Consider the following 26,595-nt stretch of genomic DNA (forward strand, 5'->3'; position numbering starts at 1 on the left):
CATAATGCTTAGATAAATCGATTTTTAATACGATTTTTTATCACGCTAGGTAGAACATCCTGCATTGCGTTGTAAGTATCATTCGAGGTTCTAGCGTGGATTTAGCGGTCAATGGTGGAACCTCGCAAGTTGTTATTCGTGATCCGTCGGATTTGCCCTGCAGAAGACTAGAGTCTGCAGAAGTTAAGCTGGGTTTATGGGCCCGTGACTGCAGATTTCACACCTTTCCAAGTAAAGTTATCTAATGTGGATGCCTCTGACAATATTGCTTGTATTAGTGCTCTTATTAATGTTTATGTGAACAGGAGATGCTTGTGCAGCGAAAATTGTGTCGAATAGGGGTTAAAAACTCTGGGAAATATAAATACAGAAAACAGCTAGGTCAAATTATGAGTAGCAAATATCCTACAATAAGCCATACCCACCAGCTCCCGTGGCGTAGTGGTTAGGGTGACCGCTTTCCACGCCGAGTCTGGGAGGTTCGAATCCCCGCACCAGGCTGTGCTATCTGGGGTTTTCCGTGGGTTTTCCGGCAGACTTTCCAGACGAATGTCGGCACAGTTCCCCCTAAAGTCGGCTCAGGCCGCATACCGATCCCTCTGTCTCCCTTTCTTCTGTCCTCTCTCCATCTACCCATGTCTGTAGGCCTCTCATAGCCACAGTTGCTTCGCGGCGGTAACACGGAATTTAAAAAAATAAGCCATACCAAAATAATTGAGCGCAGTAAGGCACCTTTCGTTCACCTTGAAAAGGTGCAAACGCAACAAGGCTGTCACATGCTCTTCAGGAGCGCGAATTAAATGCACGCGAACCATGACAGTAAGCATGCTACCGTCAGTCTCCCCATTACGACCTTACTTCAGGTTTATGTTAGCGGTCACGGAAAAGCCCCCTGTCTCCTCAAAGCAAGAGTGGCAATGGTATGTAATTTTGTGCACTGCGGCTGTCCTTAAGCGTGCTATGCGGGCAAGTTCTGTTTTCGTTTTGAAAGTGTAATTCGGCGGAGGTAAACTTACTTGATCATATCCTACAAATATCTGACTCCTATAATCGTGTGGATGGTTCGCTGATGCCAATATACTCCTCACTGTATTATGAAATGATGCACGTTTGACTGCGCTGTAATGCACCATGTCGTTTTACATAATAGCTATCGCCACGTTGTGTAAACTCTAACTTTACGTAAAATGTAGAATACGAACATTGAGCTTTAAGATTGTAAGCTTTTCGTAAAGCGTAAACTCAGTGGCGAATTTCCGCATTCATCGTCATTAATTTGTCTGTTGTTGTTGTTGCGCTAGAGACTTTATGAACTGAACAAACATCATGTAGCTAGACTAAGTTTATAACTCCGCCGTTAAGTCAACGTCAGCAGCAAGTATTGCAGCAAATGAGGCGTAGATTGTATAGATTTGTATAGTTTTCCTTTTCTTCTTTTTTCCCCACCCTCGCCTCCTTTCCTTTCATTTGTTTTACATATAATGAGCCCTAAATAACGCGTCCTGGAGTAGCCAGTCCCGAGTAGTTTGGGACTAACATCTCAATTTTTTTTTCTTTTACCAATCAATCAATCTACATTACAAAGTGTGAAATAGTATTTGGTACTGTGGTCTGATTCGGTTGTCAGCGCTGTTACGAAGCAACATCTCTGAAAATATTAGCAATCGCTCGGTTGAGCCTGATATACAACGCTTTCGCGCCACAAAGTCGACTTCGACATCGTTTGTACGTATTTGTGTGTGCATAGTTCGTAATGGCTTCGGACGTCGTCTTCGTGACCATCTATCTTACGACATTACTTAATTGGCCGACCAGAAAGGGCCTATAACGATCCACGTCAATCCCTTGCCGAGTCTCGTCGAGAAGTAGGTGGGGTGTCATTACTCTTTTATGCCAGCAAATGTTGCCATACGTTCAAGAAGCATTCATCTTGCAGGGTAGACGGTGGGTGTAGCTAGATGGCACACATGGCGACTACACGTGACAAAGAAAAGCACAGCACCTAATCCAGCTTATAAAGCGAGATACAATAGCCGACTGTGACATCCTTCGGACCTCTGCAAAGAGCGTTTGCTTGCACAGCTGGATAAGGAGTAGGGAGACGTAAACGACCAGCGACATTGCGGCGTGAAATCCCAACGGGAGAGCACTTGCAAATATTTGCCTGCGTCCCGCACAGCAAGTGACGAGGTTGTGCTTTGCCCCAACTGCGTAAAAGAGAGCTTGTCCTTCGGCGACTTCTTGTTTTGATTCGGAAGGTGCGAATCTCTTAAAGGGATTGTGACACTTTGATAGATGTGGTTCGTTGTACCCTGCACGGAAGATAAATCGATAATGCATGCCACGGTATCGACTATCGGGAAAAAAATTATTGTCGTACGTGTCGTACTTGGCGAGATATAATCGCTTGAACACATGCACCTGTCACGCTCTGCACTCTATAAAGACAGAGCGAGGGGGGGATGTCGAAATAGGCTTGGTGCTGTTAGCCGCACGCGAGTGAGTATCGTCACGACTATATAGCCGAAGAAAAAAGAACTTCTTCTTCTCATATCTGGGGTACTCCCTGATCAACCGGCACCGGATTTGTTTTCCCGTCTTCCGTCGTCTTCTCCATGTTTGTCGTTTACGTAGTCAGAGACCCAATTGTACATGCGTTCCCCGATATTGGCTTTGATGAGTCCTTGACGCACGTGAGGATGGCTCACTGTATCAAAGGCTCGCTTGATGTCTAAAAAAAACTGCTATACAACGTGATGTAAGATAGAGCTCTGTTGTGTTCAATGTCGGACACCAGATCCATTACGGAGTATGCGGAGCAATATGCCTTACGGAAACCTGTGAGTTCGTCTGGGACGAGGTTCTGTTTTTCCGGACACCACTGAGAGAATTGAGAATCATGCGCTCCATGAGTTTCCCTCTACAGCTGGTGATGCTTATATGTATAGGTCGCCGGGTGTTTCGAAGCCAATTTGAGCTCCTTGACCATAGACCATTAAGCTTGTCCAAAGTAGGTACTTGGACCATGGAGCTCCTCTGCGCATCAGTGCTGGGCCCTCCGCTCCCTTTTTGCTTTCGTGCAAGCCACTGGCCTCCTCAAAGAGCTCCAAACAGAACTCCGACCTGTCTTCGCTTCGCGCTCACCATTCATCCTCTCATATTAACCTCTGTGAAGTGGGGAAGGGTCCTGTGGCTACCACGGGGAAACATCCCATGTCATCCTCACTTCTCCATCATCTGTTGTTGTTGTTACAGTCGTGTCTCGTTGATGCGGACACCCCGGGAGTCGCCCAATATTGTCCGGATAACGAATTTCCGGATATGCGAATCAATCGGGAGAAAGCGCACAATTTCAATAAAATTGTTTATTAATATGGGGAAAAAGAAATAGAGAGAACACAGAAGAAAATTGCGTCACAAATACACACATTATCTTAGAAAATCCTTGCTTCAAGTTTCTGAGCATGTCTCAGACATGTGACAGAAGTCTGTCTACTGTGGAGGCACTTGCTGCATCACCTTGTTGCTCAAAAAAATAGCAACGCTATATACAGGTGGTCACGGGCAGACGTTCTCGATATGATCTCTGCGTCTCATCTGTACCATCCATATTATCATCCTTCTCTGCATCGTTCCGTCGCACCTGGGCTACGATGGAGTCATCTTCCAGTGGAGCAGGGGTGTGGGCTTCTTCATATTCCCCAACGAAGCTTTGAGCCGCGTGGTTTGGTGTCTCTGGATGTGCGCTTCTTTCAACTTGGCGAACATAGGCATCCGTGCACGTTTCACTTAACACTTGTAATGGGGTAGTGTACTGCTCCCAAGCGGTGAATCAGCCCAGGCCATAGTCATGATTTAGTTGTTATTGTTGTTGACACTTTGCAGGATCTCTGGACAGCCACTTCTCTTTTTCCTGTAGAATGTCGTATATCGTAGACGTTTCGACATCAACACCGAGGACGCTTTGAGCCCAGGCTTGAAGGGTAGAAATTCCTTCACCGGGCCTGTGCAGCCGACGCTCGCATATGGACTTCTTCTGACCTGTGGAAATCGGACAGCTCTTGCGCTTCACCGGAGTCATTCTTACTGTGACCCACCACCAGTGTCCAGTGAGAGACTTCTGAGCAAAAGTGGGTCAAAGAGTAGACCAGAACGCTCCCGGCATGGTGACATAAGTCCGGGACAATGCCGACGCCACCCAAGCAGCACAATGTACTGAAAGACGAGTGCAATAGGGGTGGACGGGTAGGTGGAAGTCCTTCACTCTTAAAAATGAACTTCACCGCATAGCACGCTCCTAGCCAACCACCATCTCGAATGATATCGTTATCTGCCCTGATTTGTTGGAAACGGGAGGCGTACGCCTTTTCTGTGACAATTATGAACAGCATAAGTGTCACAGAAAAGGCGTACACCTCCCGTTTTAATTAATTACATTTAAGAAGAGGTATATGGGTATGTTTTCTACTCTTATTGAATTTGTTTTTCATTAAACAAAGATATCAAATTCTGCTTCAAAACACTTTTCAGTAGAAGTGCTTTCTTTTTCTTGTTTTTTTTTTAAACTCTTTTTTATGAAATAATTCGACAGATTCGTGGATTCGCAGAACCTTCCTTGGATTCGGAAAATTCTGGATTCGTCCCATCTCTACTTTTGTACGTACACTCTTAAAAATGATGGGTGGTGGTGGTGGTGATAGGGCTTGCCGTTGTCGGCCTCACGTATGTGGGCAACGTCACGACTCACGCCCTGGGGGAAAATGAACTTCACCGCATAGCACGCTCCTAGCCAACCATATCGTTGTCTGTCCTGATTTGTTGAAAACGGGAGGCGTACGCCTTTTTTGTGATAATTATGATCCGCATAAGTGTCACAAAAAAAGGCGAACGCCTCCCGTTTTAAACAAATCAGGGCAGATAACGATATCATTCGAGATTATGGTTGGCTAGGAGCGTGCTATGCGATGAAGTTCATTTTTAAGAGTGTATGACGTGTTTGACTTAAGGATTCCTTTCCTTACAAGAGGACAAGTCTTGTTCGCCATATATTGTTGAATATTAGACGTTGTAACACTTGTGTAGTTGTGTTAATTGTCACAAAAATGCGCGCTTTTCAAAAATCAAGCGTGACAACGGTATCATTTTGTGCAATAGTTTGCCTTCAGCCTGTTATGTGCTGAAGTGCTGTTTTTAGAGTGTGAGGTGGGACGAACGAGAGCTACCGGCCATTCCCATTGGTTCTCGTAAGCATGTGACTTCTCTCGCGCTGCCTCACTGGCGGAGACACCTGCAGTGATGTCAGAACCGGAGGAGATTCGGTATTCGTGGTGCCGATGTTATAGGCGTCTATTATCCGCCTTTGATGGATAATAACAACCACCGGCACCACCTACCCACCTTTGGTGTAAGAGTTGGAATGCAGATTTGCATCGATGCACATAACATACTCCTCGATATTTATTTGGCGTCTATTATCCACATTTGGTGTAAGAGTTGGGATGCAGGTTCGCATCGATGCACATAAAACACTCCTCGATATTTGTTTGGCGTCTATTATCCCCCTTTGGTGTAAGAGTTGGGATGCAGGTTCGCATCGATGCACTTAAAATACTCCTCCATATTTATTTGGCGGCTATTATCCACATTTGGTGTAAGAGTTGGGATGCAGGTTCGCATCGATGCACATAAAACACTCCTTGATATTTATTTGGCGTCTATTATCCCCCTTTGGTGTAAGAGTTGGGATGCAGGTTCGCATCGATGCAGTTAAAATACTCCTCGATATTTATTTGGCGTCTACTATCCCCCTTTGGTGTAAGAGTTGGGATGCAGGTTCGCATCGATGCACTTAAAATACTCCTCGATGTTTATTTGGCGGCTATTATCCACATTTGGTGTAAGAGTTGGGATGCAGGTTCGCATCGATGCACATAAAACACTCCTCGACATTTATTTGGCGTCTATTATCCCCCTTTGGTGTAAGAGTTGGGATGCAGGTTCGCATCGATGCACTTAAAATACTCTCGATATTTATTTGGCGGATATTATCCACATTTGGTGTAAGAGTTGGGATGCAGGTTCGCATCAATGCACATAAAACACTCCTCGATATTTATTTGGCGTCTATTATCCCCCTTTGGTGTAAGAGTTTGAAGGCAGATTCGCATAGATGCACTTAAAATACTCCTCGATATTTATTCGGCGTCTATTATCCACCTTTGGTGTAAGAGTGGGGATGCACGTTCGCATCGATGCTCAGAAAATACTCCTCGATATTTATTTGGCGTCTATTAATTATCCACCTTTGGTGTAAGCGTTGGTTTGCAGGTTCGCTTCGATGCACATAAAATACTCCTCGATATCTATTTGGCGTCTATTATCCACCTTTGGTGTAAGAGTTGGGTTTGAGAGAGTAAGGTAAGAGAGTAAGGTTCGCATCGATGCACATAAAATACTCCTCGATATTTATTTGGCGGCTATTATCCACATTTGGTGTAAGAGTTGGGATGCAGGTTCGCATCGATGCACATAAAACACTCCTCGATATTTATTTGGCGTCTATTATCCCCTTTTGGTGTAAGAGTTGGGATGCAGGTTCGCATCGATGCACTTAAAATACTCCTCGATATTTATTTGGCGGCTATTATCCACATTTGGTTTAAGAGTTGGGATGCAGGTCGGCATCGATGCACATAAAACACTCCTCGATATTTATTTGGCGTCTATTATCCCCCTTTGGTGTAAGAGTTTGAAGGCAGATTCGCATAGATGCACATAAAATACTCCTCGATATTTATTTGGCGTCTATTATCCACCTTTGGTGTAAGAGTTGGGTTTGAGAGAGTAAGGTAAGAGAGTCAGGTTCGCATCGATGCACATAAAACACTCCTCGATATTTATTTGGCGTCTATTAATTATCCACCTTTGATGTAAGCGTTGGAGTGCAGGTTCGCTTCGATGCACATAAAATACTCCTCGATATCTATTTGGCGTCTATTATCCACCTTTGGTGTAAGAGTTGGGTTTGAGAGAGTAAGGTAAGAGAGTAAGGTTCGCATCGATGCACATAAAATACTCCTCGATATTTATTTGGCGGCTATTATCCACATTTGGTGTAAGAGTTGGGATGCAGGTTCGCATCGATGCACATAAAACACTCCTCGATATTTATTTGGCGTCTATTATCCCCCTTTGGTGTAAGAGTTGGGATGCAGGTTCGCATCGATGCACTTAAAATACTCCTCGATATTTATTTGGCGGCTATTATCCACATTTGGTGTAAGAGTTGGGACGCAGGTTCGCATCGATGCACATAAAACACTCCTCGATATTTATTTGGCGTCTATTATCCCCCTTTGGTGTAAGAGTTTGAAGTCAGATTCGCATAGATGCACTTAAAATACTCCTCGATATTTATTCGGCGTCTATTATCCACCTTTGGTGTAAGCGTTGGAATGCAGGTTCGCTTCGATGCACATAAAATACTCCTCGATATCTATTTGGCGTCTATTATCCACCTTTGGTGTAAGAGTTGGGTTTGAGAGAGTAAGGTAATAGAGTAAGGTTCGCATCGATGCACATAAAATACTCCTCGATATTTATTTGGCGTCTATTATCCACATTTGGTGTAAGAGCTGGGATGCAGGTTCGCATCGATGCACATAAAGCACTCCCCGATATTTATTTGGCGTCTATTAATTATCCACATTTGGTGTAAGAGTTGGGATGCAGGTTCGCATCAATGCACATAAAACACTCCTCGATATTTATTTGGCGTCTATTATCCCCCTTTGGTGTAAGAGTTTGAAGGCAGATTCGCATAGATGCACTTAAAATACTCCTCGATATTTATTCGGCGTCTATTATCCACCTTCGGTGTAAGAACTGCGATGCAGGTTCGCATCGATGCACATAACATACTCCTCGATATTTATTTGGCGTCTATCATTCACCTTTCGTGTAAGAGTTGGGATGCAGGTTCGCATCGATGCACATAAAATTCTCCTATATTTATTTGACGTCTATTATCCAAATTTGGTGTGTGTAAGAGTTGGGATACAGGTTCGCATCGATGCACACAAAAAACCCCTCGATATTTATTTGGCATAACTTTGGACGAAGTGTCGCAACCCCTTTAATGAACAGAGTATGCGAGGACGTACTTGTTATGCTCCGTTACCTTACGATACTTACTCTATTACTGGTTACGTACACTTCAGTAATTTAATATAAAGAAACGAGGCATAAGCACCACGCGACAAGTGCAGCGAACACGCTTTTCCACACACTGTTTCTCCGTTTGACACATCCTGAAGAATCGTTTATGCAGATTGCCCACAAAAAGGAGCGTGTAGTTTTAGACGCTGTTTCGACACACTTACACAGTAGCATATTTTTTCCACCTACTTTACACGTTCTCTGATGGTTTCTTTGTGAAGCGCTTTTCTTGTCCGTAAATGTACGGGGTACCAATCTATTTTGTTCCTGGCGCGGTATAAGCGAAAATGTCGCATACTTTCTGAGCGCTCGCTATGTGGCAGTGCGGCTGGAAAATGTGGCGAGCCACTTTCGAATCGCGTTCCGCTAGAGCGGATCCCTTCAAAAGTGTGACGACAAATACGACGAAATGAAAAAAAAATGAGAGAGAGAGACGCAACGTGAACACTGTCGTCGCATTATTTCCCGATTTACCAACACTCTTTCACTCTTCAACACCCGTTTTTGATTTGCATCATTCTGCTCGCTCACACGCATGACACATAATAGCTGGGCTTGAGAACTCGGCTTTTTCAGAATACCTTCACTAATATGCTCCTTTGATGAAGAATATGGTGTGAAAGTCAGGTAGCGTTTGAATTCCTTATCCTAAATCGGGGCCCATATCACACTACCGTATTTGTCGTTGGTTTGCTTCAAAAATAGAACCTAAGGGCAACCCCGAGCCCCGTAGGTTCCAATGGGTCCATTTTGGCTCCGTGAAAAACACATACAAGAAAAACGTTAGTGTGAAACCGGCCTTATAAACAACTTGACCAGATGACATTACCTGGCAGACTGCCAGGTAATGTCATCTGGTCAAGTTGTTGGACAAGTGGTTGTGGATGGACAAGGAGGAAATACACGATACAACACTAACACTGTCAGTGGCAGTGTTAGTGTTGTATCGTGTATTTCCTATATTGTCTATCGGCAAGTTTAGGCACATCATTGCATAACTAAAACGTTCCTTTTCGCCGCCGTTCCCTTAACGGCAACCGACTTGCTGACAAACATATAACGAAAACAACAACAACTACTACATGAGTGATTATGGGATGAGGTAATTCACCGCAACAATTGCGGTACCATACCTCAGTGCCTGTGGGTTAGTACATGAGTGGGATGACGATGAAAAAGATGAGGCATACACACTCACACACACACACATGACAGACGCAAATGAGATATCACACACGTGGGTGCGTCGTAACTGATGGGATAGTAGTTCATCCGGTCGGCCACCGGAAATGTAGTGCTTGAAGATCACATCTCCGCATTCATGGCAACAGCTCTGAGGTCACAGGAGTTCAAGCTGCTTAGAAGACGTCAGGAACACATAGAATGAGTGGAGGCGTTGACGGTGCTGCACAGGGTTAGACTAAGGACCCAAGATTGCTGCAAGGCTGAGCGGTTTGTTGTTGAGACGGGTCAGTTGGGACTGGAGCAGTGCTCTCTCTAAACTGTATAGAGGGCAGTCTATATGAGGACGTGTTGAATGCTTGCCACTATGCCGCAGTTGGAACTCGAGCTGGTTGACGCATAACCTAGTCTGTGTCTGAACTGCGGGGTGAAGGCCACATTGAGGCGAAGTCGATGCAGAAGGGAAGTGAGACAGCGGGGCAAACGGCCTGGGAGAGAAAACGACATAGTTGGATCTACGGCGTTCAACAAGGACCTGTCTGTAATGTCCCGGCGATATCGTTGGGATGCCATTGGTAGGATCATCGCCGACAAGAATGCCCTCCTGTCACAACGGGTCAACATATTCGGTATCCCCGCCTGGCATTGTCTGGCAACAGCAGCCACTCTGTCAGCCTCTTCATTTCCGCTTGGTCCACAGTGACCTGGGATCCACTGAAAAGTGATGGAGTGACCTACGTCGCAAAGACGCTGAGCAGCGCTGAGGATGTCCGTGACAATTGGAGCCAATGTACCTCGTGCACCCATGCACTCTATGCACTGCAGGGCTGCCCTGGAGTCTGTGTATACAACCCACATTCGCGGAGCTTCGTGCAGAGCATACCGCAGAAACGACAAGATGCCGTAAAGCTCTGCGGACTTAGAGAAAGTGGAATGTCCCAGGTGATACCCGTGAGACACCGTGGACCGTTGAAATGACGAAGGCGGCCGATGAACTTAAAGGTGTGGAAGACCCGACGGTGTAGACGGTAGTGTGCTCAGCGTAGACGCTTACCATCATGTCCAATGACATCTGGCGAATGACTGACGGTGGCGCTTCATTTTTTTCTTTTTTTTTTTTTTAACGTTGAGTCCCGGAATGCGGGGGAGATAGAGGGCAGTGGCAGAGACCACGAGGGAGACGAAGACACTGTTGGCTGTACTACAAACGAGGGAAATTTAGGCTTTGCTTCCGCAATGATTTTGAGGACGTTGCTCTCCTTAACAACGAGCAACATATAACGAGCTGTTTGCAAACCGTTAGAAATTTGCTTTATAAATGTACTCTCATATAGGAGACACATAATGGATTGCGAGCACATTACATGGATCGCCCAACTTAAAAAGTGATCAATATGACATATATAAATATGGTTGAGAAACTGTCATTAGGGAGCTACAGGAGGAGATTAAAAAAAGTTGTACATATTCTGAAGATATCGTTGTAGAGCGTAAGTCGAGGCTCTGCCCGTCGATAGCGTTTTTTCATTCACGATCTTCGTTTCTTGGAGGCTTTCAATACTATATATGTATTCTGTGTTATAAAACAACGTTCCTCAAAAGCTCAGCGCGCGAAACGTAAGTGTTACCGGTGAACCTTGAGGCGTGTCTAGAAAAGTGTTTCAAGTACATAACTTTTGAAGCTTTCACACAAATCACTTTCGAAGAAGTTGGTGACGTCATCATACGTGCTGTGCGATCGTCTCTTGGCATCGGCGTCTTCCCGCTCCGTGTCTCTACACGGCATGTGTTGCGGAATAGCGAGCAAAGTTTAGCCAAAGACAGTCACTTAATCAGACACATTTTGAGACACCCTCAATCTGTAATACACTGTCGTTTTCGCCTATCAGGGCTATTTGGCCTTAGCTGCTCTTGTGCCATAAAGCACAAGAGTGTTCATAAAGTGTTCATTCCTCGCTATAAACTTTCGCATACCATTTTCAGACTACGTGGTTGTAAGAAAGCGCCCAAAAGACACGGCACGTATTTTACGAAGCATCTGCAGTGACAGAAAACGAACACAACAGGGGTGGCCAGTAATATTTTGTATTATAATTAGAGCTGTGCGACTATTCGAAACTTGAAATTCTATTCGAACTGTACTCGCAGGCAATTTTCAGTGTTCGCAGTTTTCGAATATTTCTGTAACGTAGTGTAGTAGCTTCGTTGGCGCGCTTTCACGTCAGCATTGTGAGCGAGAACCGAGGCAGCCGCGAAAATTCGCGTGTATTGAAACGTGTTGTGCAATAGGAGTAGCGACGCGATGGATTTTATGTCGACACGAAACGTAATCTGCTCGATCGTCATCACCGCATTACGGACGGCGGCGATCAACGAGGCGTCTCGAGTCAATCTCGCCGTCAACGGCGTCATGCGAACTTGCTTAGTGGTTTGTAAACCGAAAGCGGGAGCGTAGCGTACTGATGTGGGGAATATGTTTATTGAAAAAAGAAAGGGAGGAAAGGTTAGTCAGGCGTAGGCCGACTTGCTATTCCTTTAAAAAAAGAAAAACAGAAAAACTGCGTGCACGCACACACAAAAGGGGGCCTTAGAGGCTGGTCGAGAGGCCGGAGGAATGAATGGCAGGAATGGCAGACATGGCATCTTCGACTGGCAGCCACCGATTGCTGTATAGAGCGCTCTGCAGAGAGCGCTCTATCTTCGATTGGTCAAAACGGAGCGCTCTGACAACCAGCTTCGGCAGTTGTCTCTTTCTTCCATCTTCTTTCTTCCTCCAGTTCGGAGCGCTCTGGCTAGAGCATTGGTAGTGCCAGTCGAAGATATCATTAGTATGTAACATTGACGAGTGATTTCCTTTTCTCGCACTATCGCGATGTTGGTAGAGGGTATGGTGACATCGAATGGGCTACTTCCAAGCGCAAAGAAATCCGCTGGAGACAACCGAAACTGCAACGCAGACTGATCGTGTGTGAAGAAAAGCCGCCGGACCCGCTAAAGTTGCAAAAACGATTGCTATCAACCACCAACCGTTATCTGTAGCGGCTTTCGTGAACTGGAGCTGTCCCGGATTACACTCTACCTTGAAGAACAGCGCTCTCCCGGGTTGCTATATCGAAGCGAATGAAGAGGTTACAAAAAGAGTTACACAACAACAACAACAATTATATTTTGACGATGAAGTGGGGAGGTTTTCCACTGTACGAGTGGAACGCTACGCCATAGCTAGGGGGTCTAATATGAGTGATGACGATGATGAGAGATGATCGGAGTGGCGATGGCGATCCTGATCGTGATGGTGGGATGTCTGAGGGCGCTGTCGGGATCACAGTGAGTCCTTTAGGCCAGTCGCAAAAAAAATAAAAATAAAAAAGAGTTACAGAAAGCTTTTGAAGGCATGGAAAGCATATATTTCACATCGGACATGTGTCAGCCACATCGTAGTTAAGTGAGCGGCTATTTCTTGTCTGCAAACACTTCATTCGCGGAGAGCTTCAATCAGCCCACATGTACATACAAAGGCTATCCCCCACCCACACACACACAAGTTATCGGAAGGTTTTCTGTGCTTAGACATTATCGGTCATTATACGGCCATGTCACGTCGAGACTGGGAGGTACCCAGGTACGAATCCCAGTGCCGGCTGTGCTGTCTGGGGTTTTTCCTGGGTTTTCCTCAGATGATTTCAACACAGTCGACACAGTTCCCTTGGAAGTCGGCCCAGGGCGCACATTTCCCAAGGCGTCAGTCGTGACGTTGCCCACCCCTGTGAGGCCGACAACGGCGAGCCCTTTCACCACCACCACCACCACCTCCACCTCCGTGTGGCGCCCAGGCTACTGGGACGACGATGAGGCAGCCATGTCCTCGTGCCACGCCCTTCGTTTTCGTGGCTGGCCACCAGCCTGCGATAAATCAGTTTGTTTTGGAATTTGAGGAGTGCGCCTCTGTCTCCTCAACCGGTCATTATAGGTCCTACTAGTATTATACAATGGGCATTATAGGTGCTAAATGTATTCACAACTTCCACAGCTTCATACGTAACATAGCGACAGTTTCTAAAACGTAGCGAAAGTACAAATGGAAACAAATAAACCAAAGGATGCATATCCAGCTATGTAATGTGTGTTCCAATACCTGAAGCAAATGGGCTTCTTTTTCTTATATTTTATTCTGACTCAAACGCTGTAGGCTCCCCCATTAGGAACAGCAGTTCCCCAATGGGCACAAAGTTACACAATTTTCCAAAGTGAGATATGCCAAATATTCGAATTGGTCTTTTCGAATTCGATTCGCACTGTCCGTGAGATACTCATATTCGCTTCAATTTCGAAATTTTGATATTCGCACAGCTCTAATTATAATACTATTCCTGTAATGCTTTCGAGTATTTGGTCGTAAGTCCTACCAACAGAGTCACCGTCGCACTAATTTTCCCAAACCCGTGTCCCACAAACAACAAATGTGTGGTCACGAACAATGTACCTATCATTTCCCTAAAATAAAATGTGATTGGAGAATGGCTGTGTCAAGTAGTACACCGCTTCTGTATATTTCAGATTTTGCTTTTTTGTTTGTTTGTAAGGAAAAAAAAAGAGGAGAAAATGAACTCGTCTCCCGATCACCTGCGGGTTGGGTATTAACGTATTACTATTAGCATTACATACATAACACATAGAAGTATCAATATTATTATAAAACCTCAGAATCAATGTGTCACTTATTAGTATTATAATACTGATTTTTAGCAAGTATCGTGTATTTGTATTATAATACAAAGTATGAGTATTACTGCCCACCCCTCGAATAGAAGCTAAGAAAAAAATATTTTATATCTTGCAGTTGGCCCAGTTGTTGCCGCTGGAGGAAAGCTTCCTGCTGTTGTTCAGATTTGATAATCCCTTGGAATCCAGTGTCGAGTTCATGAAGGTAAGTGCACACTAAAAGCGAAGTTCATATTGGAGTTTCACAGACAAAAAGAAACCTGAGAGGACCATGGAAACTTGTGTCAATAGCAGAAACGAAGCGCAATATCCAATACTTAGTACCTATCACTCGTTCCAGTCTAGTGTTGCCGGAACGTATAGAAAAGATATGGGCGGCGTAATGGTGAAAGAGAACCCGGTACCACAGTATATCGATGTCGCTGTATACAGTGAGTGCTTCGTGTCAGCCAGCCAGGGAAGGAGAAATGAGTGTGTGGGATTGTGATACACTCTGCGTCAAGAAAGCAAAGAAAGTCTAAACAGACCAGCGACGGGCTTCTTTGTTTCTCGACTGACAATTGAATCCCCAAAGCGGATGTACACGGCACCCGATACACAGGCGGTAACATAAAGCGAGTTCTTTTTCGCGTCATACGGCACACGGGCGTGTTTCCTTTATTTATCGTCTAGTTGAAGTTCGCGCGCCTATACTTCGAAGCTTTGTGCAGGGATTTCCGCAGGATTTTCGTCTCGCGTTTAAATGCCGCGGCAGTGGTGGCGAGTGGGTGACACCCGTATCTGCTGGCTTCTAGGGCTTTTTAGCCTTTTTGGCAGGTTTTTTTTTTGGGGGGGGGGGGGGAGGGAGGGGGCGTTAGGGGGTTATGCCACGATATCCCATAGTCCAGAAACCCAGATCTCAAAATCCACACTACCAATATGCGAAAGTGCAATATCAAAGCTCATATCCGCGAGGTCTGAGAGCGACCGTGTTTCAAGTATCAAAGAGCAACATGTCGGCTTCGTGTGTTTTCGATGTCCGTTGAGGTCGTTTTAGCCAATGACGTGCACATATTAGCGATGGTTAGGCCACGGTCTCTCAGGGCGAACGCGCTGGGGCAAGACAAGACGAAGCGACGTTGGTTAGTTTATGGTAGGTTAGTCCAAGTTTGTTGACTACAGGTCCCCGCGCGTGTTCTTGGCAGTGACGGTATTAGACTGTGCCTATTTGGGATTTTGAACATGTGGATCCTTAACGATTTCGGGATACCCCGTTAGGGGTGTAGGAGCCCTTGGAAAATCCTTGGCTTTGTGAAACCAGCAATATCCGGATCTGTGTATGGTACGTCCTACTCCTCACCGTCCTAATTATGCCCCGCGTCGATCGATCACGGCAGTTAAAACCATTTTACCAAAAATGACCGCAGCTCAGTGATAAGACCAGCTCCCGTGGCTCAGTGGCTTCGATGATCGGGTTCCAGGCCGAGGCTACGAAGTGACCAGGCCTTAACTCAGCTACGAAGTGACCCGGGTTCGAATCCCGGCTGTCCTGTCTGAGAGTTGTTCCCGCGTGTTCCTGGGACGCTGTGAGGCAAATATCGGCTAGGTTCCTTACGGAGTCGTTTCAGTTTGCGTCGTCACCTGGCACACCTGATGATCGGGTACACCTGTATCAGGTACACCTGATAGGTATCTGGTACAGAAGTTGCCTGGCGATTGCTTTCACAACTTGGAACTGTGGAGGAACAATTCCGCCTTCCTGTCTGTGGTGACAACTGAAACGAGACACCCGGTGTTGTGTCACTGTCCTTTTGCGCGAGAATGTCGTCGATGGTATCGGAAAGCTTGATGTTTCTTCCATTATATTCCATATTATCACGTGCACTCTTAAAACAGAACTTCACCACATAATACGCTGAAGACCAACCATTGGATCAACAGGATAGCGTTATCGCTCCTGATTTGTGGAAAGTACTGGGCATAGTTTCTGACAATCAACATAGCCGCAGAAGTACAAAGGCATACGCCTCTTGTTTCCAACAATTCAGGGGAGAGAACGATGTCAGTCGAGATTATAGTTGGAGCGTGTTTCTGTTTTAAGAATGCGGCATATAGAAAGCACATGCTGCACGTTTCTGCTGTTCACCCAAAGACACTTCTATAAGGATGCCGAATTTCCCTGGTCACCAGCGACTGGTGTATTTTTTCACTGCCTCAAATCACACTTGATATCACCCGTTGTACGACAGATTAACCCCTTCGGAACCGATAAAGCTGCACAGTCATCGTAGTCGATACCGTCATTATCATCACGAACATCGTTTTCAAAATCCAAATAACTCAGATTCATCCTCTCCCATCGTGTTCGCCCTGTTTTATTCCTCTCTAAATCTATGTGAGTGAAACGTACGTCTTATACAAGCGTTAGTCAACGTCAAACATCTAAATTACTCGTGCTAAAAAATTACTGGCCCTGTCGGTAACGAAATTACGGGGCTGATACTGCAGTCTTGCGTTAGTCACATTAGTGATTAGTGCGGGAGAAGGTCTCCAACGCAGGTCTTAAATCCAGTAACCAGGTTATACAATAATGGTATCTGCGACTGGTCGCACCGATTCTCTGAGTCAGAGCGCGTGAATTCTCTTCTGTTCTCAAATCCGAGCTCGCACAACCCGGACGCGGCAACCGTCCTCGGGTCAGAGAAACGGCGAATATGTAACCAAACGTGATTTCCGGTTTTCGTCGAAGAAAAGAATATGGAAGTGATCAAAGCAGCCACACCGGCGCGGTAAGGCTTCTCAACGGAAGCGCCCACAGTCAAATGTACCGCAAAAGCACCAGTCGTGTGTAATCAGAGCACTTTTTTTTTTTTTTTTTCAGCCGAACACAAAGCGTTTCGCCAGAGCGCTCTGGAGCGATCGGAGGCGACGATTAGCAAATATCGCAAGACTAACGAGAGCGCGATCCGTTGTACTAGGTAGTGCCTTCAACTCACGCCACCTCGCAAGCGCCTGCTGGTGTTTTTGTTTTCGTCACTTAGTATTGTATATACGTAAGTGCCCCACTCCTTGCTTTCACGGTACATGGCGAGATGCCAGGTGAAATGTTGTTGAAACGAGAGAACATGGTAGCCCTCTTACAGTGTTTATAATAATTTCTTTCTCGAACGAATGTAACCAAAAAAGCTACCGTCAACTCTGTACGTGAATACCCACTTTAATAACATTGCTGACCAAAGGCTGTATTATATTGAATTAACCATAAGGTCTGGTGTACGTGTTTCGAGGCGATTCCCGATAGGCAACAACCATCAGCCCCGACATCAGCCTCCTTCTCTTCTTCTTCTTTTTTGAATAGCAAGCCGACCTTTGTCTGGCACACCTTTTCTTTTTCTTAATAAATCTTATATCATATCTTATATCAATCTTATCATTACCCCCCCCCCCCCACTCGACATCAGAACACGATTTGTGTGATCGTACCCAGGGAGCACGTGCGGCTCTCTACCCACTTAGGCAGACTTAAGCAGGGCGGCCTATGTTACACGCAGGCGATGGGACACACGCAAGGTGTCCCACACGTTGTAATTTCCACATTCACGTTGTAATTTCTTTTCGCAACTTCACGCTACCAGCTCATTTAAAATAACGCGTCTCTTGTAGCGTTTTCGGGCTCACCGGTGTAGCTTCGAAACTATTCAAATAGTATATGTTAGATTTGGCAGAGACGTTTCTTCGTTTCGAAATTCCAAAACATAGTTCCGTGTTCACTTCGGTGTTCGAAAAATCACAATATTCGTAGAGCCCTACAAAACTACGCAAACCGTTAATGTGACTGGACTGTATACGGCGCATTAGCTTAATATGCGTTCAAAATGTGGTGCCCTACCTGTCAATCCAGCAATGTGTACGAAGCTCGAACCCTTTTTGCACGAAACTATTTTTGGTTTGGCAGGCGGAGAGGCCCTTTACGATCCTGAATGACTGACATTCCGTTCAATCGACAAGGTCGGATATAAGGATGCCCTGGTAGATCAAGTAATGCAGCAGGATGCGTTCCACTTTCTTCCATTCCATTATTTTTTCTTCTTCTATCACATCACGTCTTTCACAACGACAGACTGTGTATTGGCATCGAGGCGGAAGACCAGTCACAAGGACTGGCTCCCATATAACTATCTCAACAAGCTAGGACTAAAACTAGAACTAGTGCAATGCCAACTCCTGCTTGTGAAATCACGTCACGTTAAGGATTGCTGTTCGTGCTTGTCGTCGCCATGCAACAGACCAAGACTGCGGAGAGTTGCGTACGGGATAACGGCACGAAAGAAAGTAACGCTTAGTAATGAACAACGTACCTTCCATGCGTTTCTTCGAATAGCACAGACGAAGTTAGCCAGCGTCTTCCGAACTCCATAGCACCGAGGACTGCTCTCTCCCTCTGTAAGACTCTGCGAACACCCGCTCGAACGAGGCTTAGAACGTGTGACGTCCCCCGAGCGCGACCGCCGTGTACTGCTATGCAGCGCGCAATCCACACTTGGTAATTTATCTCTACGGCTAAGAGAATGAACTGTCGTCTATCCCGGATTGGAACGGGGGGTTGAAGGAGCGTTTGAATGGTGCCCCAGCGAATCCGTGGAACCCCATACAGCTCCTCAACTGTGTGCCACAAAACGTCGGGAACGAGACACTCATGAAAAGCGTGCTGCGCAGTTTCATGGCTAGAACAGAAAGGACATCGACAGACATGGTACGTTTCGTTACCTACTGATTGATGCAGAAGGCGTACCGTCGTCAGGCGCCGTAAGCTATAGTTTGGAGGAACGTCAGACAAGATTGGCGGTGAAAAAAAGAAGAAGAAAAACGATACTTTTGTCATTCGAACCGTACTGTATACGCTAGAGTCACTAAATAAGCTACGCTTATTTAGCGAACCGTAGCTTATTTAGTGACTCTAGTATACGCGACTCTGTCGCGCAACTGAAAGCCAAATGCTTGAAATTATTTTTTAGTATTATTGCCTTTTTTTTTTTTTTTTTTCACTTTCACGGTAACTTTTTCCTGCCTGGCTCGAATAGCGAAGTTTTCTTGCGTTTTGTAGGACTTGCCGAGTTATCACAATCCATTACTCCATTTTCGTCATTAGAACAACATTACGACATCATTACAACAGCATCTGCAGAAGGGAAAGGGTGCAGACAAGCGGGTGTGGTTTCTTCATCAACCTGGTGCGCACACCCTCCTCTCCTGAGATTATATATATATATAAGTGCGGGCTCGCAAATCCACGCCGAGAAATCGTTTTGTGTTGTTCATATCGTCCGTGTCTCAGAGTTCCTGCTTTATCGTTACGTCTGCTCGCTAAGAGAGCCGAGAAGAGGCACACTGCTTAGTAGCTTCACCTGCATACTTTACGCCAGTGCAGTGAAAGCACGCTTTACAGGCGACTTGATTAAAAGCGCTAAAAACACGAAAGACAAAACACACACAACAGCGAACTAGCAATGGCTTGTTGACACACGCGATTCCGATCTCCCGACGTCAATACGCGTGTAATGGCATATCCCGGAAATAATCATGCGCGTACCGTGTATTTAATGATTGCTAAGCTTTTTAATTGTCATTATGCTCTTTTCTTTTCATGATATACACAGCGTAATCAAAATATACCTGGCCCTTGTGTCACAATCACGTGGTCACTGCTAAAACGTGTAGCAACAACAAACCGTGGTTCACGATAACCGCGGTTTGGTCGGGTAACGGCGGTTAAGCGTAACCGCGGTTAAGACTGTCCGCGTGACAAAGGCTATTACTTCTGAAGCTTACAGCTGAAGCTCTCGGGCGCCACTGCCCTATACGCTTTGCAACTCAAATGTTGCCACTGGAGAACCTATGCAGTTTTTTTTTTTTTTTTTTGTCCTACCTGGTGCTCGTAGTAAATTTTACCAATTGAGACATTTCAGTAATTGGAACTAAGAAATACATTTTGCTTCCTCGATACTTCTACGTTCAGTTCGCCTTTTGTAGGGCTTTCTTCCTTCTTCTACTTTCTTCTAACCTTGTACTTCCCGTTTGCAGCTTTTCTCACCAAATTGCAGCAAACTTTTCTATCTCTATCGGATCCTTCGTCCGTGCCCTTTAAAGTAGCACAGAAGTCATTTTTAACACCCAGTTTTCTTCTTATAAAACTGTTAAGTTTGCCAGTAAAATGCACCATGCGAAGTAATTTACATCACAGAATCATAATTATCGCAGAAACTGAATTTAAAATATGCCGCAAAAAGCGACCGTGCGCAACGGTGGTGAAGAGCAGTATCAGCCTGTGATCTGCCTGGAACCTCGCGCTGACGCTATAAGGAGAACGCTCGCTGATTGGCCTAGAAAAATGTTGTCTGCTACTCCGCTGTCGTCTGCTGCTCGGCTGTTCGGGGTTCTGATAAAGCCTTTCTCCTTGCTCGGTAATGCTTCGGGCGCTCCTTGTATCCCCAATTCTCCGGGAAAACTGGCAAAACAGGTTTACGGCGGCAAAGGAACAATGCGCTGACCCCCACTGATCGGCAAACCAGAACGAGTCTCCTTATGCCGTCATCGGTGACGTGCCATCATACCTCCTCATCCTCGTTATAGCTGGAGTGGCGAGTTAAGGGTGAAGGCGCGGAGCTATGTTTATGTGAGTTTTTTTCTGGGAAACAAATTGCACACATCAAAACCTTTCGCGCTATTCGGTATAATGACACACACATTTTCATCAGATGTCTTAATCTGAATTTTTTTTGGATGGCCCTCTGTGGCAGAATTTCCCATGGATACAATTGAATAGCATAGCATGCTAGAAAATAAAAAGTGCTGGCACTGTTCTTTTTAATGATTGTGTTGGCTCCGGGCTGCAAAGGATAATACAAAACACTCTGTCCTGAACTTCTGGCAGCATATTATGCATTTTGTACAAAATTTTGCATTGCACTAACGTCTAGTTAAGACTGAAAAACGCTGACTTACATTTGTTTTGAAGCTGCAAATACGAATAATTGCGAATAGAGCTCCCCGTGTTATGTAAACATTGCAGCGACTGAAGCGTCCCGGTGGTGGGTGCCGGCCACCCTTGGAACTATTACCATGTTCTGGCGTATGTGACCACGTGTGTTTGTATTGCCCACCAGTGCGCAGATCACGGGACAATGGCGTAGTTCTGGGGTAACTCTATTAAGTGAAAGATATGACCAATCAAGCACTTAGAAGGAGTGAGCTGCACGCAGCTGATGCAAAGAAAAGCGAGCAACACGATAAGTACAGATCCTTTTTGTGAAATAGATTGCTCGCTATTATGTTTCGAGTAATGGAACTGGGATTGAAACGTTTCGTCCAGACACAGAAATGTTACAGCTAACATCACACGGTACAGGTGCTAAGGTGCTAGCCCGTTCACGTTTTACTTGTGTATGCTTCAAGAATATGTTTCCTTCTCTTAGATATGGAGAGAGTATGACACAGACGGAAGTGGATACATCGAAGCGGATGAGCTCAAGGTAAGATTTGAGGTATCTTCATTTACATAGAGAGCTATTAGTTATTCCAATACTGCGGACCTATTCGAGTCCCAGCAGAATATACGAGATCTAGACGGAAGCTTGCAGGGAAAGCAAAACTAACGAATGTAACTGACAACTGACGCAAGAACAAAATAGATTGATTACCTCTACATCGACAGTTCGCAAGGTCTCGATGACATGGAACAAACAAAAACAAACAAACAAAAACAAACGAAAAACAAACAAAAAATTGGCTGCGTCTTTTTGCATTCTGCGAGACTCCTTTACATGCGTAGCTTCATAGGGTCATCTTCCGACCCTGTTCTTGGGGGCCCGCACTTCTTTTTCTTTCTTTTTTTTTCTTCTTCCTTCTTCTTTTTCTTCTTTCTCTTCCTTCTCTTTTTCTTCTTCCTCCTTTTCTTCTGCTTCTTTTTCTTTTTCTTTTCCTTCTTCTTTTTCTTTTCTTTTCCTTCTTCTTTTTCTTTTCCTTCTTCTTTTTCTTTTTCTTCTCCTTCTCCCTCTTCTTCTTCTTTTCCTTTTCCTTTCTCTCTTTCTTTTTCTTCTCCTTCTTCCCTCCTCCTTCTCCTCCTCATCCATTTTCCTTTATCCGCAAAGGCAGGTTAGCCAGGGCTCGTGATATGCATGTATAAAACAGCATTCTAAGCATGGGAGAGCATCATCTGCACTCTTTGGAAAAAGCTAAAAGCGGAGGGAGTGACATATAGAATGCCATCGGCAACAAAACTGCACCACCTCCCGTTATGGGTCGCTCCAAATGATAATAATGACGGTAGCGACACAGTAGCTCCCAGCCGGGGAGGGGGGGGGGGGTATATGTTAATTATTAAAAAAAAGGAAGAGAAAGGTTAGCTTGCGCTACGGCGGCTTGCTATTCCCAGCGAAGCAAGAAAAAATCCAGCCGGATTAAAGGCGTGTATATGCAGGTCTGACGGAGGCAGTCATAAAGGGAACTCTGGAGCAAGAAATGATCAAGGATGAGTAACCTCCTGAACGATGAAGGTGATAATTTAAAGGTGGAGCTAGGCATCTAAGCATTAAGTAGACATTATGCTGGCGGGAGGTGCAGTAGCTCGGCTGCCACTTATAGTGCGATGTTCATATCCGAGGCGGTGGGTAAAAGTAATCTGGAGAGGGCAAGAAAGCGCTCATATCTGGCGCGCAGAACCTCCGCAATGATCGGTGAAACATCGAGAATCTCCCCTTACAGACATTTTCGTCAAGCTGTCAGCCATTTCGTTAGGTAGCAGTCCACGATGCCCGGGGATCCGCGTAAGAACAATATCAGTTATATGCGGCAGAACAAAGATAATAAAAGAGAAAAGAACATGCCTGACGCATTGTTGAAATACCTGACAGGGAGTCCGACAGAATCAGGACCTTTCTAAAAGAGGAAGGGGACTCTCCTAACAGCCGAAACCGTAGCAAGAAAATCACTTTCGTATGTGGCAGTGTAAAATCAGGAAGGCGCATAGGGAACTGGTAGTCTAGTTCAGGAAAGAAAATACTAGAGATGGGACGAATCTAGAATTTTCCGAATCCGAATCCAAGAAAGGTTCTGCGAATCCCTTACGGATCTCGAATCTTTCGAATCCTTTCGTTCAAAAAGTGTTTAAAAAGCCAGGGAAAAAAACATTTCTATACTGAAAAGAATTTGATATCTTCGTTTAATGAACAACAAATTAAGTAATAGTTAACTTTTAGGAGAAAAAATACCCATATATATTTATCTTCTTAAATGTAATTTATTTAACGTGTTGTTCATCGACTACAGGAATTACGTAAACTCTCGAGTCTCAATTGTTTTCATAAAACTAAGAAACAATCAAAAGCAAAACCATGTTACTTTTAAACTTGTAATGTCGGAGCTTTATGCCGTGATTTTGGCGTGCCACGGCCCGGCCAATCAGGCTTTCCGCGGACCCCGGAGGCGCCATTTTTAAAAAGAAACAAACAAACGTGGTTGGTGGATTCGAAAGATTCGATTGGCCGTTTTCGGCTGGGATTCGGATTCCCGAATCCCTGTCTAGGATTCGAAGATTCGCGGATTTGGTTGGCCCAGACCTCGAAAATACCAACACCAGCCCGTTCTTGTGGCACACTCAGTTAAACTACCACATGATCTGAGAGCGTTGCAGATGGTATTTCGATGTTGCCCGGAGGGAGGTCAAGGGGAGAGTCTTCGCATCCAGTTGAGAAATGTCGACAATTTGCACCATTGCCACTATTGCCAGAAGGGGTTGGATTGGGACCACATTGGCAAGGGACGTCTGAAGTGACGCCAATAGTTGCTGCGCAATACCTACTTGCGGTGTATTTCTCGACCTCCATTGTCTGTTCAAACAAACACTGAGATCTCCGAGGAAATTATTATTGCTCTCAATTATCGAATTCTGGCACTGGGACAGAAAAGTGGGCACAGTCAGCAGGCGGAAGCGAGTCTTCAGAGGAGGAGTTCGAGCCTCCAGGAAGAGCGCTCTTGTTTCGATGCCATTCTAACTTCTTCCTTCTATTCTCTCTCCACAGCTGTTACGGATGGACCTACGCGGCTGTTGATGCTAGTGGGCCCTTCCTAAAAGCGGCGTACACTTCTGCTTTTAACACCTTCGCCACGTCTTTAAGACAGAGTCCTACCAAAATGACATGGAGCTGCAGGCGCCTGTAGTGGCAGCCACCCTGCTCCAAGACTGTTTTCCTTCTTCCTTTCTCTTTTTTTTTTTCTTGAGATAATACTTACTTACAGAGCTATCGTTGTAAAAGCTAAGCCCTGTAAAGCTATCGCGAATTCGCTCCGGATCGACCAATGAAACGTGCGTTCTCCGCCATGGAGCAAAAAAAGACTTGCCTCGTCGGCGCGCTACTTTACTGTTCTGATACCATATCATTTCTTGCCATCACCCAACGCAATAAATGCGCGATTAGCACATCGATTCCGTCTTGGCTGCAGCAAGTGTCTCCGTGCCAACGCTATAGATGCCTTCTGTGTTTCTCCTCCTGAGCAACTTTTTGTCGTTTTCCTTGTATTGGCTGCCGTAAACTAGATTAGTAATACTGTGCATTTCTTGCAGAACTTCCTCAAAGATTTGCTCCGTGAAGCCAAAAAGGACAGCATCGAAGAGGACAAACTTATTGAATACACTGATACCCTGGTGAGCGTGGTGACAGTTGAATAGGTGGTTTGTATGAAGACGCAGAGATCAGATATATCTTATTGTTCCGTTAAGCCCGCTCAGTAATGGATTTTGCACTACGACGTAGAGATCAACAAAATCATTCAAATTTTCACGTAGTGAAAGCAAAAACTAGATATAGTTAGCTGGCTGCTCCTACTTTTTGTATCTTGTGATGTTCCTCGATATCCAAACGGTGCTAGAATGCTTATTTCAATAAGTTATCCCGTATTTTGTATCACTGGCGCCGAAAAGGTACAACGGAAAATGTACTAAGTACACGGAGTTACAGCCTCGATAAATAATGTTGAAAACGTCTCGCATTTCGTTTTCTTTACTGAACCAAGACGAGGCGTCAGTTTCTGTTACGAGCTAGGCAGTCCCTTTGATTGCTCTCGATTTTTGAATACGAGTAAAATTTAATGGGTTTTCAGTCGTTAATTAACACGATGAGCAACTATAGAATAATGTGTCATGCGGTAGATTTTCAAACTAGAAGGCACCATACCTAGTATGAGCGCTGTCGCAATCTTGCGCTAGCTGAAACAATGACTGACTACACTCAGAAACACAGCGGTGCTGATCATTTGTTTGCGATTTTGCACATTACTAAATACTAGGTACGTTCTAGTGGACATTATAATCGATTAGCACGTAGAACTCTTAGTGTTCACTAATGCACTAACAGAATACTTTCCCACTACCCGTTGCTAAGAGCGCACCAAGTTACTCATAGATGCATTCACACCGAAATGCTCGTTAATCATCCTGCACCGCGATGTAGCATTATGCTGAACGCAGAGGTTGCTATATGCAGCGAACAGGAAAAAGCGATGAACGCTGCATGATGGCAACAGAAAGATGTCGTGCCCATGTGGAAACTGTGCTTGCTTGCCAGTGAGTCCCAATGGTCGTACAAAACAGATGGTCCTGGAGGCATTTAGGCAAAAATCCAAGGAGGCGTTCGTGAATAACACAGGTGATAAATCATCTTCTGTGAGTATGTGGGGACAACAAAGCGAGCCTAGTTTTGTACTAGTTTTGCAACCGATGTGGTCGGACGTCGCGTACTGGCCCCTCAATTATATTCTGACGATGAAGTGGGGAGGTTTTCCACTCTAGGAGTGGAACGCTACTCCTCTTCACAGTCTTCAATAGAGGCTACGGAAATAGCAGCACTGGGCCTGAGTAGCCTGTCCCGATTTTGTCGAAACTGACACCTACATATTTTTTTTATTTTTCAGTCAATCAATCAATCTCGAGATCAGTTTACATGCCTACTTACCGATAAGGGGAGAACAAGTGCTAACGATGGCTACGACGACATAACACGCTGAAGGCCAACCATTGCACAGAATGATACTGTTATCACACCTGATTTGTAGAAAGCGCGGGGCGCACGCCCTTTTTGTGGCAATTAACCTTGCCACCACCACCTTATGACAGTTAACATATCTGCATACGTGTTACACCGGCTTCGGTGGATCACTTGGTATAGCGTGTCCGCCTACTGACCCCAAGGATGCGGGATCGAACCCGGCCCAAGGGCTCCACCAACTTGGTGGCAGAGTACAAGTTGCTTAGACACGCCGTCTTCCGCGAGGAGTGTTTAATCCAGTGTGCAGTGTGCTGAGATTGTTCGGGTGAGCAAAACTAATCCACAGACCCACGCTACCGCTTTACTGTTTCTTTGTTTGTTTTTCTCTCTTTTTTTTTTTTTTTTTTGGCTCTATTGTTCCACCCACGAAACGCGTTTTGGAGTCGCCAGTTCCGAC

The 26,595-nt window shown here is 45.2% G+C and overlaps 1 protein-coding gene across 1 annotated transcript in view; it reads left to right on the plus strand.

The window, feature by feature from the left end:
- Positions 1 to 26,595, plus strand: part of LOC135378000 (calbindin-32-like) — a 206,780-nt gene that overhangs the window by 162,283 nt on the left and 17,902 nt on the right. The window contains exons 4-6 of the mRNA XM_064610797.1: positions 14,240 to 14,326; positions 21,573 to 21,629; positions 24,719 to 24,799. Coding sequence (XP_064466867.1) covers positions 14,240 to 14,326; positions 21,573 to 21,629; positions 24,719 to 24,799 — 225 coding nt within the window. The remainder of the gene's footprint in view (positions 1 to 14,239; positions 14,327 to 21,572; positions 21,630 to 24,718; positions 24,800 to 26,595) is intronic.

Source organism: Ornithodoros turicata, chromosome 1 (assembly GCF_037126465.1).
Source record: "Ornithodoros turicata isolate Travis chromosome 1, ASM3712646v1, whole genome shotgun sequence".
NCBI classification, from domain to species: domain Eukaryota; kingdom Metazoa; phylum Arthropoda; class Arachnida; order Ixodida; family Argasidae; genus Ornithodoros; species Ornithodoros turicata.